This window comes from Mustela erminea, chromosome 17, assembly GCF_009829155.1.
Source record: "Mustela erminea isolate mMusErm1 chromosome 17, mMusErm1.Pri, whole genome shotgun sequence".
Classification (NCBI taxonomy): domain Eukaryota; kingdom Metazoa; phylum Chordata; class Mammalia; order Carnivora; family Mustelidae; genus Mustela; species Mustela erminea.
The window spans coordinates 39,376,870-39,394,190 of record NC_045630.1 but is presented as its reverse complement, the minus strand read 5'-3'; the positions used below and the strand labels follow the sequence as shown (position 1 = coordinate 39,394,190).

The 17,321-nt window shown below is 36.0% G+C and overlaps 1 protein-coding gene across 3 annotated transcripts in view; it reads right to left on the bottom strand.

Annotated features, from left to right (window-relative positions):
- Positions 1–17,321, bottom strand: part of NEK7 (NIMA related kinase 7) — a 156,061-nt gene that overhangs the window by 14,746 nt on the left and 123,994 nt on the right. For 2 of the 3 annotated variants that reach the window (XM_032319395.1, XM_032319396.1), the window contains 2 exons: positions 10,232–10,326; positions 5,991–6,104 (listed from right to left, as the gene is read on the bottom strand). In XM_032319395.1, coding sequence (XP_032175286.1) covers positions 5,991–6,104; positions 10,232–10,326 — 209 coding nt within the window. Of the gene's footprint in view, positions 1–5,990; positions 6,127–10,231; positions 10,327–17,321 lie in introns of those variants that run through there. The other variant, XM_032319398.1, reaches the window with a different exon arrangement.

Genomic DNA, 17,321 nt, shown 5'->3' with positions numbered 1-17,321 from the left:
ATTGATATTTTAAGTGATGAGACTATCTAACTTAATAAACCCATTTTTAAGAAGGAAAATCAAATATTATTACAGTATTTGAGATAAACCTCCAATGTTAAGTTAATCTTAATAAACAATGGCACAGTTACATAGTTATTATTATAAACAGTCTAGCATTGGATTACATGATGATAAGGATACAGAAATATCGTGAAAACAGATTTAGCTCCAAACATTAATTGTGCCATTTAATGTAACACCTCTCATTTAAATATTCTTGGGATAGTGTATTAGAAGAATCTTCCAGCACCAATTTAAATTAATGTTGGTTAATTCTGACTAACAACGCCAGGGAATTTATAAAGTTCTATTAAAATTTGTGAATCTAGTACCTATAAAATGGAACTATTTAGACTGCTCCAATGAATAAAAAAGCTTAATAAACTTAGTTTAACTTCAAAATATGCAAAAATAATCTGTACCTGACACTTTCAGTTCTTCCCTTATAGACACAAAGTAGTTCTTTTATGCCTAAAACAAAGGTCAGGTTTTTGTTACCGACTCCAATTTCTTAATAAGTTTCTTTAAATATATTCTGAATTTATTTGTCTTTAAAAGATTTTATTTTTGAGAGAGAGAGAGAGGGACAGTGATAAAGAGCATGAGGCAGGGGGAGGGGCTGCAGCAGAGGGAGCCCAATGTGGGGTTCCAACCAGGACCCCGAGATTAGGACCTGAACTTAATGACCGAGCCACCCCTGTGCCTCTAGTGCTAGATATTCTCAATTAATGCATATAAGTAAAGCAGAGGCTGCACCACTAAACTAGTTCTAGGAAGGTAGAAAGATAGAACAAAACCCTCCCTTTCTGTCTTCCATTTCTCTTTAAAATGGGGGGAGTGGGAGACTAAGGCAAAAAGAAGTTCGTTATTTATGAGGTAAAAGCTTATGAGAGCTCATTCATTCTCCATTACTGCTTTGACTAGATGTGACCTTTCAGGCTGATATTTAAGAAGATAATTGTGTACTTGAGAAGCAATCCCATTCACTGATTTTTAATAAAAACAGATACCTTTCTACCTGTGAGCTGGAGATAAAAAGTGGCAAAACGAACACACTTAATGCACAACAAGAGAAGGATTACATGATCTGGAAATTGATTACTGGCTCAATAATTCTATTTCCCAAATTACATTTTGGTTTCCCCAGGAATAAAATGAAGATGGCCTACTGAATTAGCGAGTTCTCAAAAATATAATTAGAAGACAACCACAGATACTGTGTCCTACACAAGTTTTTCTTAGTTACGATGAACTTAAAACGACCCCTAAAAGCTAAGTATCTGCCACGGCCATCAGGTCAGACCTACAGGCGCTGCCATGATACCGCTGACTTCACTGAAGAGCTTTTAACCCCCTCACCAGTGCCCGGTAGGTGCTGAATTTCTTTTTCACATAAACCATTGTTTTTTCAAATCCTCCGTTTAATTTCTATTTTCTCAAACCACTATTCTCCCTTACTTATTCCCATTTTTCACTTCCGTCTACAAACCCTTGACTCAACTTTTAGAACTTCCATCCAAGCTTCTCTGTTCAAACCTAAAATGAAGACACATCTGCTAAAAGCATCACCAAGGTACAGTTCTGTTCAATCTTTCTCATGCCTTCACTATTTAAGTTAGGAATTTTTTTTACAATAAATAAAAAAACATTGAAAGAGACAGAATCTGTATTCTGCGTGATGTTAATGTTCAGATTTTCAAGAAAGATGTTGGCTGAAAAGAACTCAGTTGCATTCTGTACTTTCTAAATAGCTATCAATATAACTATATATTGTTTTTTTTCTTCAATTTAAGAGTCATGAGATAATTTAGTGAACAGTGAAAATGAATACTTTTTTTTTTAAGATTTTATTTATTTATTTGACAGAGAGCACATAAGCAGGGGAATGACAGGCAGAAGGAGAAGCAGGCTCCTGACTGAGGAAGAAGCCCGATGCAGAGTTTGATCCCAGAACTCCGGGATCATGACCTGTGCCAAATGCAGATGCTTAACTGACTGAGCCACCCTGGCGTCCTGAAAATCCATACTTTGGATGACCACTCCTGTAACTCTCAAAGAAATTAAATACTGAAACTGAAGGAAAAAAAAAATCCGTTTCTCTTATTTTCCAGTAAATGGACACTGGGCATTCCAGAAATGACACTGCTTGCTGATAAGAACGGGAAGTCATATAATGGGTAATATCATTAAAATAAAATTATCATAGCTTCTGGCCTGTCTTTTGAGTAATTTTCTACCATTACTGAATGGGGAGATCTTTGGAGACGTTTCCTTCATTCATTCAATTGTCAAACAACTGGTGCATTTATATATTTTTTCATTTATTGCTTTAATTTCACTCTTTCCCTTCCTCGTTCCCTCAGTCACTGAAACTTTTTAATATGCCAAGCCCTAGAGAGACATACATTAAAAAGCAGTTACTGTTCCTCAGCAGGAGCTAGACAGGGGTGAAGGGGTGTGCGCGCGCGTGTGTGTGTGTGTGCTCACGCGCAAAGAGACAAGTGTCACGCAGTGTACTGCCAAAGTGGGAGTGGGAGTGCGGATATGGGGAGAGAAGAAAAGGGAGCAAGATAACTTCACGCAGAAAATGATGCCCAAATTTTTCTTCGAAGAGAGAAGTTTGCCTGGTAAAGAACAGGGGAAGGGATGTTTCAGAAAGAGTAAGCAGCATCCACAAAATCACGGAAATTCATGGAACTTTCAGTAGAACCTACACTGGTAGAGTGGGGGAAAGAAGAGTGTCTCCTGTGATCCAGAAGTCTGGAGAGATAAGCTGGGGTCAGATGACAAGGGGCCTTTTGAGTCATAATTCCTTGTACACAGTAAATATTCAATAAATGTTGGCTTCACAGATGTTAATTTCACAATCACTAATGATACCAACTTTAATTAAACTTAAGAGATATCTAAGGGAAAAAAAACCTATCTTTCCAATTCAAGATTTTTAGGGTTAAGTATTGAAGTTCCCCACTGATATATGGATGAAATCATTACTGGAAAAAAAAAGAATACTGAACACCAAAAGATAGTCATAAACAAAACTATTTTACTAAGCTACAAAACATACATATCTGAATATCATTCATGTATAGCTGACATATTTCAATCTAGAATCTTAACCATTTTTACATAATAATAATAACAGCATAATTCAAAAAAGACCTGACATATAGGCTTATTTTTCCAAAGGACACTATTTCTTATTTCTGGTGTGTAATGCTTAAGTGTATCTATTCTTTTTTTTTTTTAGGATAAAAGAAATTAAAAAAAAAAAAAACTCCCAGCTTTTAAACTCTGAGTTCTTCTAATTGGAATGACTATACCTAGAAATAAATCTTACAGAGTTCCTTATTTCTACTGATCAAGGCTGTTTGGGGGCATAGCCAATATTTTCATGAAATGTTCCCTTCAAAACCTCTTTGGGAAACAGCCTTAAAAATGTAACAGTAGCTAACTCAATCTGATAAGCTTTCAAATAGATATTTAGTGGTATATTAATTTGCTTAATTTTTTCTTTCTTCAAACAGTTACAGAGACTGCTACCATTTCAGCTGTAAAATGGACACTTAGTGAAAGTTCACTGTTTAAAAACTTTATACTCCACTTTTCATTGTTTCCTATCTTCTGGCATGCTAAAAAACTAAATGGCCATTTGAACATGGGAAAGATGGTAAAAGCTTACTATATAAGGGAATATTTAAGATATCCTTAAAGTATGGCAGCATCAAATCTGTCCAGGTTTTTTGCTGCCATAGATTCTGAATAATTATCTTATAAACAGAGTTTCTGCTTAAGGAGAGAAAACATTTATTAGCACATCTGCATTTCAAAGCTCTTGTTCTGAGAACTTCTCTACATAACCGAACAGACTCAAGTAACGTAATTAGTCTGTATGTTTCATACCTCATTTCTGTCGTAAGAATTAGCTTCCATGTTTACCTAGTTTTATAGCTTCCTAGCTGCCCACAGCACAAGGACAGATTTTTACCCACATGAGGTGCTGCATGTCCTGTCTTTTCTGGAGAGTACGCCATAGAACGTGTTTTGCTTTGTATCTCTTTTCGAAACTGGTAACTCTACAGAGTGGAGTAAAAAGTGGAATCTTATTTTCCTCTCCCAACTCTAAGACCTTCTTCTATCTGGGCCAGACTTTGATATTTGCCCCTTGGCTGAGAAGCCGCATATCCAGCTTCACACTTAGCGGCAGTAAAGTAGCCCTGCAGGCAGGCCGACTTCAACGGACCACTAGTGGTATCATCATTAAAATCCTGCTGAAGGTCACCATGGTAACCGCCTGCTGAGGCTTCACTGCTGCACTCGGCATCTCCTAATCAGCTACCATGTGAAATGCAAATTCAGACAGTCTGAAAATTAGTCAAGAAGAATAGGGGATGAGGATGCAGATATGTGAAATATTCATGCGCTTCATGGAAAAAAGAAGACAGCATGAATGACACAACAAAGAGCGGCCCCTGACATTCTTGCCATCATTTTGCATTATTGTTCACACCCTACTGTATTTCCAGGCCTGGAGTTCTGAAGTTGGTTTTGTGAAATGCCATATTTATATTCTATACCCAAAATAGTAATTAAAAATGGCTAACATAACAGCATTAACATCAAATAGAGATAATACTTCTAAATTATCGTCACTGCCTTATAGAAGTTTATTTTAATTACCTGGATACAAAGGCTATGAAACAAACAACAACAACAAAAACCCAGGCATCATTGATTATTAGTATCAAAACCATGGGGGAAAAAAGGTACTTATAGAATTCGAGGGCCTCAAGTGCTTGACGTATGGTAAAAATTCTTTAGAGATATTTATTATTCAAGTTACACGGACTCAATTTTTCTTATATAAGACTCAAACTGATTGCTATTCATTGCAAGATAGAAAGAGTGACAAGACTACCTAATAAGTGAATGTTATAATTGTTTTATATTTTTCCTTTGCTCCTTGCCACCTCCCTTGGGCAAAAAATCTGTTGCTCATGAGAGGGTGAGATGTCCTAACTCAAGACAGTGTTTTCTCTGGGTAGATTCCCCAGTAAGCTTTCCAGAAAGAGTTATGTGAACACATTTAGTTAACCCAAGATACTGCTGTTCTGCCCATCTCCTCCTTAAATACTGGCAAAAATCACTAGGTACTGGGCTAAAATGGGAAACGTTTTGTTCAGTGAAAAACTGTAAGTTGGCTTAAGACAAAACAACTCATTTCAAAGGGTTACCAAAGCAAGTAGGGACTCAGACTCAGATTCTCATATAGCAGAGTCTTCTAAAATTCTCAGTCCCATCTAGTACACCTGTTCACGTGTCTGCTAATGATAACCTCAGAACACTTCCTACAGGAATCTGATTGCAGCAGGGAGGTGGTGACGGGACAGGCATGGCCAAGGGAGACAGGGCAAAGCTGAAAGAACAAGGCGGACAGACACACAGTTACGAGATGGAAGTTTCACAGTTTGGAAAACACAGATGAGAGGGAAGGTATAATCAGCCGTTATTTAAGCAGAAAGTTACAATGGCTGCTCTGAGGCTGTGAGAATGAGGAGTGGTCTTATTAAGAAGGGCACCAGACACGCTGGTCCACCTGAGCTGCGGTCTGAGCATGCATTCTGCCCTTCGCCATGCTTGGAAGGCTGCAGAGCCAGCTCTCCTCCTCACACCTAGGAAGTGACCAGTTTCACACCGCACGCTGTGCTGTGCTCCACTCCACGGTAGGAGCTGCAGAGCCAACTCTTTAAACAGTAAGTCTCCAAGAGAAGGAAAACAGAATGGCAAGTGCTATTTCTGCTACCATATTCGTCATTTGTGTTGCTGGACAGGAAAAAAAAAAAAAAAAAACCAAAAAACCAAAACAACAACAACAAAAAACTCTTCATAAAATGCTAACATTAGCAAAATGAACAACAGACAAACACATGGACTGAAAAATGACTTACTTCTTCTGAATAGTGATCTGAAGGAAGGGGTGGGTAGTCACACTGTTCTATCTTCTTACACAGCGAGTACAAATTCATTTTGTCACCATAGAAAGGACTCTGCAACGCAGCCATCTGTAAAATGCTCCCAATGAAACTGATATAGTTACATGTTAACTTTTAAAGGTGATTTTATCAAGTATATTAGACTCAGGTAGAAAATAATTAAAAGACTTTAAATAAAGTTATCTTGGCATTTTGATTTTTAGGAATATTCCTTTCTGAGAAGTATTTAGTAAGTTCTAAAAATCTTACTTTAATTTGGGGTTTTTTGGGGGCAATATTTAAAATACCATAAAAGGGAGAAATGGTGAGCACATACTTACATATGTATTACATACATACAAGACATAAAGTAATACTAAGAAAAAGAACATACAGTAACTTAAAACTGTTTGTAAATACACCGTCATAAAAACAAGTAATATATTTCATGACTAAACAGACATTGGTGGTATGTATCAACCATTCAATAGTTAAAATATCACTAAAATGAAACAGAAATTAAAATGAATTATAATCTAAGCAACAGTTTAGAGAGTCGAATGTATAGCATTTTATACATGACAGTTTCTGTAGGAAAGGGTTATTTTGAGAGGGAAAAAAAAGTCTTCTCAATCTGAATGTTATAACTGACTCTCGAGTGGTTTACAATGAACTAGAACTTCTTTTCTTTTGATAATGTCTCAAAACACTAAATATGTTCAAAAGCTCTCTGAGTCACAGCCGCTGCTTTGAGGCATCTGAATGAGATTTCTATGCAGGGAAAAAAAAAAAAAAAAGACTCAAAAATGATCAACTTTAAAAAAGACATTATTGAATTTAAATTTATTTTAAGACAAGGTTCTAACTTGACATTTAAAGTGCAAGCAAGTACTGTGGTAAGCAGGGTTACAAACTAAAAAATTCAATTTAAAATGTTCGCATCCTGTTCAAAACCTTCTAAATCTTTGAACCGCAGCAGCGAGAATACAACATGGAGTGCGAGGCTGCCCCAAAGTCAGTCACCCTTTTCTACATGTGCTAATAAGTTTGATTTTGGAAGGACAATGTGTACATTCCCCAGACAGGCAGAGTGTGTGTGAAACACGCTAGTCCATGCTGTGCTACTCAGTGAGCGTCAGTGGGGACAGGACAAGCTGAAAATGGCTCTCATCTGTCTTCTGGTGCTCCAGGCAGAGCTTTAACTCCTTCAGAGCCTTAAACGAGGAGGGGATGACACTGGAAATCAAACCTGCAAAGTAGCCTGACGTAGTTTTACTTAGCCTACATTTTATATGAAACCTACATAAACCTGGTATGAAACCACCTCTGGAAAGGCTGTTCCACACGAGGGGAGAAAAGTAAAAAGAATATAAATGGCCCTAAACATGTAAAACCCTCCATCTGAGAGGAAATTTCTAGAAGAGGAGCTATCAGTAATAACATGTATTTGTTTTGTTCTGTTTTAAAATGCAAGGACACTTGATGACAGAGTATTATAAGGGCACCTTAAAAAATACACTGTATAAATAAACTACAGTCTTTCCATGTTTGCAAAAACCCTATGTAAATGTACATATATTCATTATCATATGCTAGGAGTTCATTACAGTACTTTTGTCTCAATACTGCAGAGTGTTAAAAAAAAAAAATCTGAATGTCCCCTAAGGAGTTAAAACAGGAATAGTATATTTTCATGCATCTCCTGCTTTGACAGATGAAAAATGTCAACTGTCCTGTTTTTATTTTCAAGCTTTTGCACTATTCATCTGGTTCATTAGTGCATCTCGATGCTGCCCCTGACAGCTGCTCGCCCTCTCCTCCCAGCAGCTGAATTTTTCAGGCTAATTTGATCCTCCACACTGAGACGATCGCTAGAATGATTGACTTGCTCCCTGACCTCCAGGGTCTGACTTTCCTGATTAGTATTCTGGGGGTGTCGGAGGGACGAAAGCCCACTGTCTGTCTTCGGGGCTGGTGGCAGCTCTCTTTTTTTTTGAACTGTAAGCCACCAACCTACAACCCTGTAAGGATGCAATTGCTGCGCTGAACAATAAAGGAAATGTGTAAAACCTACTTTTCCATGTAAAGGTCCGTGTAGCAAAAGCACAGCATCTTGATTTTAATTAGTAAAGTCTACTTTGTTGCATATCAATTAAAACTGTACTGCTAGTTTTTTTTTTTTTTTTGAGGTTTCAGGAATATTTGAAAGTCTAATTTTCTGAGTTTAAAATACATTTTCAAAAAAGCTTCCTACTCCTTCATTGTGAATAGTAAATTCTTAGAGGGATATAATATAAAATGTCCATGAGAGGTTGTGGCCAATTTTTTAAGGCTAAGTTCCTGGGTATTTCTATTAACATTATATTGAAACATAACTGGAAGGAGATAGAATATAAAGGTAAATGAAATCTTTAGAAAAATTTTAGTTCTTCCACATGACATGCATAGAGGAACTGAGAAAATTCACTGAGATGAAAACCAATGTTTATCATGATAAATACTTTTAACTCAAAATCATCCACAACACATAAAACTCACAGCTAGAGAAGTATCCAAAGAAATAATTTCTATTTTGTTGATCATTTTAAATACACATAAAAGTGGGACACTGCCTCTCAAAGGCATATTCAGAATGTGAAGAATTATTTCAGTTTTGACATAAGAATCCAGTGGCCCTAAAAGAAATTTGCAAACTTCTCAAAAAGCATTACCTTAATTGAACTTTTTCTTTTTCATTGCTAAATTTCATCTTGTTAGCGCAAACCAATTTGCTGTTTACTTTCAGGTGTTTAAAAAGGAAATGCCACTTTGATAATATTAGACTATGGCCTGAGGAACCTAACGTTACTGAAATAAATATAAAATATTTTAAAATGTACAAAGTGACTTTAAACATTACAGTAATTTAATATAATCAAACCAATTCTTTTCAGCATTATATCAAATTAGTAACAATATAATATAGTGAGCATAGTCTCTTTTCATCTCATGTGCATACCTAAACACATTTTGTCATATCACTAATTCATAATTTTTCATTAAAAAATTGTCCTAGGAAGGTTACTGAAGAACATTTAAAAATCTGTTCTTTTAAAGTGGTAATTAGTTACTTAACTAGGAAGAACAAAATAAATATCTCAGGTTCCTTAAATTAAAGAAATTTGAATCTGTAAACTATAATAATTAAAGATCATGATATACATTAAAAAATAAACCTTCTAATGCTCTACTTCCAGATAATGTTTGGGCAATTAAAATAGATGATCTCATGATATATTTCATTTAAGTCAGGAGGACAGGAAATACAAAATATAGAGTATGAAATATACTGGTTTCCATCTATCTACTTTGGACTTCTATTGTATACATTAAAACATGAAAATGATACCATGTATTATTTTCCTTCATTTTATTTTATTAGTTACTCAGATGTAGACTAACCTTTATTAGCAGCTCTGACTTAAAGCCTGAAATTATTAGGAAAATGACCATTTGATTAAAAAATAAATTTACATAACAGTAGAGTCTTGAGAGCTTTTTGATACCATTACTCTGTAACATGGATGTAAAATGTGCTTTTACATAATGTGCTTTTTTTCTACCCATCCAAATTACTGGGTTGAAATATGTTAGAGGATATAGCTAGATGGTTCCATTTTCCTTTGACAAATTATGACCAGTAGAACAGGAGAGAGACTATTTCACTAAGCTTTACCAATGCAACTGTTACTCATGGAAATCAAACAAAGTGGCAACCTAGAAAAATTATCTTTTTGCCTACTATCCTTAAAGCTAAATTATTCTAAGTAAGAGCAAAAGAAATATTGGAAAAGATATTTACCATTTACCACGCTTTCATGTTTTAAATCCATTCCATACCTCTCCTGCTATGCATGGATAAGCAAGTTATTTTACAGATGTTCAAATGTACATTTTTATAAATAAGATATGCAGGGAAACATCGTATTAACATTAGGAACATTTTTAAAATAAAATTCTCCCTAAAACTTAAAAATATTTAGAGGAGGTAAATGTGCAGGAATGTATAGTTTCCATTATAAAAGCAGCTACTAAGTCAATGGATTAACCCTTCCTAATTAAAAAGCTAATTCTTAAACACCATCCAGAAAAAAATAAGTGTATACTATAAGGACAGAGGAAATCTGTAACAGTAACTAAAAATACATCAATATGTGAACTTTATCAACATTACCTACCTCATACAGTAGACAGCCAAGAGACCAGATGTCAGATTTGAAGTTGTATCCATTTTCATGTATTCTCTCTGGAGACATGTAGTAAGGAGTGCCCACTGCAAAAAACAAACCAAACCAAACCAGAGGAATATAAAAATGAAGATGCAGCTGTGGTAAGAAATTCCACACGCACTATTCTGGATTAAAATATGTCACCAAAATCACTCATCAGAATCAGGAAATTGTTTCTGCGAATACTTAAAACTATTTAATTTCCTCTGCTCCCTGACCCTTAAGCAGCACATCGACATCCACCCTATATTAAAAAGGGTGTGGTGAGTTAAACTTTTGATCGATTCAGGGAAAATCTAGGGAGCTTAACTAAAGGAAAAATGAGGAATTCTAATAAGAAAATCCTCTTAAGCGATTCACATTGGCTTCATTTCTTTATTTTGAAAAAAATATGGCTTGCATATCCCAAACAATTAAGCATAATCATATAAACATTTACTTAAATACAAACATTAATTTATAACAATTCAGTAGTGTGTATAAATAAATCTTGCTCATTAACTTTTAATAGAAACATTCCTCAGAATACAGCTGTAGCTTTTAAAATTATAAGTGATATAATCACTAACCTTCAGTACTCTACTTACTACCATTTTAAAAAGGGACAACAGACTTTTGTACACCAAAGGATTATATAGTAACATATGTGAAAGTTCACTGACACCTCTGGAAAATTGTCTGGGTTATTATTACTGAGACTTTTTCTTAAAGACAAAATACTCCAGATAATTTTTATTTTTGTTTCTTTTGAGGTGCTTATACTTGTTTCCTTTTTTTATGGCCATTTTAGAAAAGGGTAACATAATAAATGATAATGTAATAAATTAATACTTATTAAGCATTTAAAATAGGCAAAGCATGTATGTCATAGTTTGAAGGGTAAAAACACTTACGTGACTTTTAAAGTGAGTATCTTCAATTTCTAATTTACATGGCTATTTCAACACCATTAGCCTAGGGCTTTTTGCCAAATACAGAGTCCAGGTTTGAGAACAATATTTTGGAATTTACTTGCTTGAGGCAAAACCTCCCCAAAATGTGCTGCTACTCACAGAGAGAAGGGCATTCTCCTTTTTCTATTAATTTTCAAGAACTCCCCAGATATTTAGGGTAAATCTTAATGAGACTATAACTCCCAGTACTGAACAGGGAACAGGAAGAGTCACACAAATAATCAAAGCATTTTCCTCAAAGGCAGGAGTCAGTTTTCCAAAAGAATAAGGTTGTAACCTAATAGTTGTGTGTGGAAACTACACTGCACTAAAGCTGAAATCATCACCAACCGTGTATTTGCAAGAAATCCCACCTAGTACTGGAATCCATTTTTACTAATAAGGGGGGGAGTCCTAGTCAGAATAGACAAAAGGGAAGTATTGATGGAAGTGAAGAGATGGAGACAGGTACACAGGAGGATAAAATAAATTTAAATAAAATATGAACTATTCACACAGGCAATTAGTAAAACAAACCTTAAGAAATAAATTATCTCGGTGTAGCATCTACTCTGAAGACAGGTAAATCTGCCAATCTCTGCCGGGGTCAAAAAAGCCAAGAAACTTTCAGAAATAGCTAGAGTTTTAAACCATCTGAACTGTTACCAGGTAAAATAAACACAAGCTCTCTAGCTTTGGGAGTTCCAACCCCTTTCCCTTATCGTTTGCATTTGCCACATCGATTACCAGAGGTATTTACACCCTTTCTCCATTTAAGGAAGGGTGGAGGGTCCAGCTGGAATAATCAGGGGCTGTGCACAGGCTCCTGGTTTCAGGACATAAAGCAAGTGACTGGCAGTGAGGAATGTGCAGAGAGAGGCTTCACGGAATCCACAGGGGGCATCTGAAAACACTGAGGCTTGAAGGTTCAGAGTTTACCAAAAGCAAAGGTAATTTTAACCAGTAGCTCTGGGAAACCTGCTGATACATTAGGGGTTTGATATGAGTGTGAAAGATTGATGATAGGGAAAAAGAGGAACAAATGCTAGCATTTTACAGAGATTAGCCCCCACATAACACCTTAACTGCAACACAACTGAACTCACAGACGACCCGCGAGTGAAGGAAGCAGAGGAAAAGAATGATCAGGAATTCCACTCAACTAAACTTATCATGTAAAAAATGTTCATGTGAAGAAAAGCCTTTTCTGGGGAGCTGCTGGAGGTCATTCTAAAAAATGACATATCGGGTTGACACTGACACTGTAAATAAACTTAGACACTGATTCTTCTTCATTTTGTAAACAGCAAACTTCCTTATGCTAAATATGCACACTTTATTTTAATATTTAAATTATATGGATCTCGAAGAGATATGAAAATGTAAATCTAAGGATGCCACTCACCTTTATGACTGACACATTTCCAAAAGAGTCATTATGTAGGAAGAAGAGAAAGTTTGGATCCTGCCCTACAATTATTCATCGCATTGATTCCTAATTAGCGGCTGAGCACGGCCGAAGAGGGAGATTCCACTTGTTCCCTCTTACGTGATCCCTAAAGTGCGCCTCCGTTGTGGACAAGGGCTTTCCTGCTGATGGACACGGGGCAGAGAGGTTGAGCCCCGTCAAACCAACAGACCCATCCTTCCTCTCTACCTAGCAGAGAGGTCGAAAAGTTTAAATTGCTCAGGAAAACCTGAAATACATTTAAATGCAGGGATAGGTCTTCCACATTTCAAACTTAAGGGATACACAACTATTCCTAAAAGCCTTTTTAAAAAATCCACGACAGCCGTGTCTATTATTTCTATTGCCTCAAGAATGTTGTGACTTCTTTTAACAGCTGTACCAGGAAAGGGAGAGTTGTAGAGTGATATGATTACACAGTAAACGATCATGCAAATTACTATGTACTGGGGGGCATGGAGAGGCAGGTTGCATAACTTCACTGATCTTTTGAGAATTTATGGCTGTAGCTAAAATGAGAATGTATTTTACTAGAGCACGTACTTATGCCATTTGAACCTCCTGGTACGCATGAAAGTAAGAAATGGATGATAACATCATTAAAAAAAAAACAGAGAAAGGCTGATTTTAGGGAAAAATTGCTAACATCTGAAAATGCTATCTGACTTTTCTTTAAAATTTATGAAATCATTCCAATGTAAACAGATTTTAATTCCATCAATTGACTTACTCTTAGTTAAATGAGAAAAGTTTCATATTTTGTATACTCTGTTAACAATACATACATTCTAAAATTTATCCTGAGCAAAAGACTGATTTTCAGAAGTTCTACATTATGTTTGAGAGAGTCAAAAAAATTTTGCTAACATGCTGTCATGGAATATATGACTAAATTAATTAATAACTTCCCTTTTATCAAAACAAGTCAGATGCAGAATTTTTTCAGCATTTAGTAGCATAATTTCTGCAAAGACTTGAATTGAGAAAAACAATAGCACTACGGAGGCATCTGCTTATATGGTTAGAGTGGGCTGCTATTTTTTTTTTGTTGTTTTGTTTGTTTTAAACAAGGAAGGCAGGGCAAAACCAGCCAAAGGTCAGGAACTCCATTTCACATCGTACCTCACTAACTAGCTAGGACCACTTCACTTCTCTTTTTGTTCACTTTCTTTACCTCTAAGATGCAGGGATGAGAAAGAGGAGATGGTTTCTGAAACAATTTTGCTCTAAATTCTGCAGGACTCACAAAAACCCTACAAAAAAATCCTTATGGAAAATGAAATGGAAAAAAGCAATATACTCTTTTTTTAAACTATTACATAGGAGAGCTGTGCAAACTGTTTTAAATCAGATAGTACAAATAAGCAAATGCAGTTTAGAAATGTTGCTTTTTTCTCTTAGAATTAAAGCAAACTACAGAAAGGAAACTTTGAACCTGTCTTGTTGGGAACATTAAAAGGACAAGAGATATCTTATACCTTGGTTTGATTTTAAAAAATAGATACACATAACTTCAGGGAATAAGAATTAATTTCCATTCTCTCCTTCATACTTTTAAGTCAGCCCAGAAGTCATGTTGGCAGACTTGAAGGAGGGAAGCCCAATGTATTTAATTGTAAGGAGTATCATCTAAGGTTAATACAGAATGGCTGGGCAGTAGAATAGTATTTTTTCTGCAAAAGACAAATCTAAAATAAAATTTGTCATCTTTTAAGTACCCCTGATGACATGAAGAGCTTTAATAATACGGAGGGAGGAAAAACCCAGGAAACTGTATTGTTACTGTTACTCTGCTCTGGGCACTGGGTTAAATGCATTCCGCGTATTATTTGGCTGAACTTTGAATAAATGTTTAGCAGGTTCCTACTACAGGGCACACGCTGTTCTAGGCGCTGGGGAGACAGAAGTGAACGGATTAAGTCCTGACCGTATGGGGCTCATGCATAGTGAAAAGAGGACTATTATGAAGTAGCTTCAGAAGATGTTACTACTGTTACCTCGTTTTAGAGAAGAGGCTTTGGGAGATCAGCTCATTTGTAAAAGATCACAAAATGGGTAAGTTGTGGACCTGGAATTCAAACCACGTAGTTTCTGTCCCATGCATTTAAACAGACGGTTATTCCATTAAAACTGACCACTGTGAAATAGAACTAAACGATAACAACAATAACGAAATTCTGTATCCTTGTCCGTCCACATTAAGACACAGTGAAATCTTCTACAAGTTAGGATGTACATACAAAAAGCCAGGAATGAGGGTCTGGGTTCGATGGGTTACACGTGGTAATTATACTACTTTGTAGCTACTCTGTTTTAAACACGTGCTCCTTAGAGTGAAGGAGAGGTTAAATGTGCACAGTTTAAAATTAGATCATAGCTTCTTCCTGGAGCCATTATTGAAGTCTAGAAAGGGCTGAAAGTTAAAAATAAATCAGCGAAAGTAGCCGATAGCACTGACTGAACATATGTTGCCTTTACGGCCCCAAGTCGCCTTGGACTTTGATGGGGAATAAGCCAAAGAAAGCTCCGCAGAGAGGTGCTAGGGAAAGGTGTGGGAAAAACCAGTATGTGACCACAGGTGGCACTTGGCACCAAAAATGAAACTGTTATAATGCCTGGTTCAAGAACACTAATTTCCCAAGTTGAAATCAGAAGCTATATCACACTTGGAAATAGTGTGGGGAACATGATTTGTACACTCAAGAGACTCCAGTGTGAAAATGCTGGTATCTGGTTTGAGTGATGGTCATGCATTTACTCTTCTGGTAATATCACAAAATCTGAGAACCATTTGTCTCACTGCGGAAGGTAAAGAGAAGTTCAAACAATCTTCTAACAACAACAAAAACAACAATTTCCCCCCAAGGGGTTTCAAATATTATCTAGCACAAGGATCAGTATCAGAGAGTCCTAATTCAGTTTTTGTTTTTGTTTTTTTTTAATCTACATTTTCAGGATGTACAACAAACACATATAATAGCTAAAGTCACACATGTATATGCAAAAAGAAAATTTTCCATCTTTCCTCTTCAGGGGAGGGCAGATATTGAAAGTAAGTAAAATGGATATTGAAACATTATTAATCTAACTATTCTCATTTGTTTTTCTTCTTTCTAGCAATCAGATAGGAAACACTTCATCGTGTATAATAAATGCAACTCTGGCACAAATAGATTTGCTTTAATAGCAGCTAACTACCCCCAATTACTTACATACACATTTGGAGTATATAATGTGTTTAGATTTTGTAGCAGATTAGCTTTCCTAATTAATATTATTAAAATTATTTTTTATCTCCGCCTATATTCTAATCCATGAGGGAGTAAGCCACTCAAGAAGCAGAACTGGAACTGAGGAGAGAAAGTCCCTTGAGAATTAAATAAACTTTTGTTAAACACACACACACATACACACAAAACAAAAGAAAACAAAAAAGTGCAATAAACTAACAATAAGACAGAGAGAACTTGTCTGCAAAATTTATATTATGCCAAGTATAGTATATTCTTCCTTAAAAAAAAAGTACATCACAATTCAATAAAACACCTATAAAGCTTTATAATAAAAATGTGAAATTTTAATGTCAAAATATCTGTCCAAAAAGGAAAGTGCTTAGTTTAATGCAAACTTTCATTAAACCTCCAACTTTTAAACAACTTCATCTTATCAAGTCATTACAGGAGGATACAAACAAATTCTCCGTAATGTCTACTAAAACAGTGTGGTAAGCAGAATTCTGGCCCCCATAATCTTTGCCCTCTGGTGTCATACTGTATAAGCCATGTTATCTGGCAAAAATGACTTTACAGGAGCACCTGGGTGGCTCAGTGGGTTAAAGCCTCTGCCTTCGGCTCAGGTCATGATCTCAAGGTCCTGGGACTGAGCCCCACATCAGGCTCTCTGCTCAGCAGAGATGTAAGATTATGGACTTTACAATAGATTATCCTAGATTATCAGTGAGAGATGTAAGGGAAGGGGCAGGAGGGATCCGAAGTGTGAGAGGAATTCCACCTGCCACTGCTGGTTGTAGAGATGTGAAAAAGGGTTTAAGCCACTAAATTTATGGTAATTTATTAGGACAATAATTGAAAACAAAAAGAAATGTGCTAATGATTAATGCATTGCATGGGAGAGAGGAACATTCAATTCAATGAGCTGAGAACCAATTATGTACCAAGAACTACACTAGGCAATGGGGGGCTAAAAAGAGAAGCATATATGGTTTGAAAAATGTTTGACCCCTATGAGCTCACTGGATTATTTTGGGATGGGATGAGTTATGCTTTGGGGAGTTTTTTAGGGGGGGGGGGCGGCACGTGGTAGTAAGAGAAGTCTTCTTTACCATAGGAAGACTGAAAGAATAAATTATGGTCTTTTGTAATTTAAATGAACTCTGGCTTGTTCATTAATTGATACGACACTAATCCAGGTAATCACAACTACCTTAATGTTGAATAAGAGATCAACACAGAAAACAGTTCATGTGCTACATGGCACTTACTCCATAGCTGGTATTTGAAGCTTGGTAAGTAGTAGTTTTTACTACAAATTTTTTAAATTGACGAAAATAAGGTCCCTAGCATAAATACATCCAGCAGGGATTAACTACAGCTTTACCGATCAAGAGAAGAGTCATGAG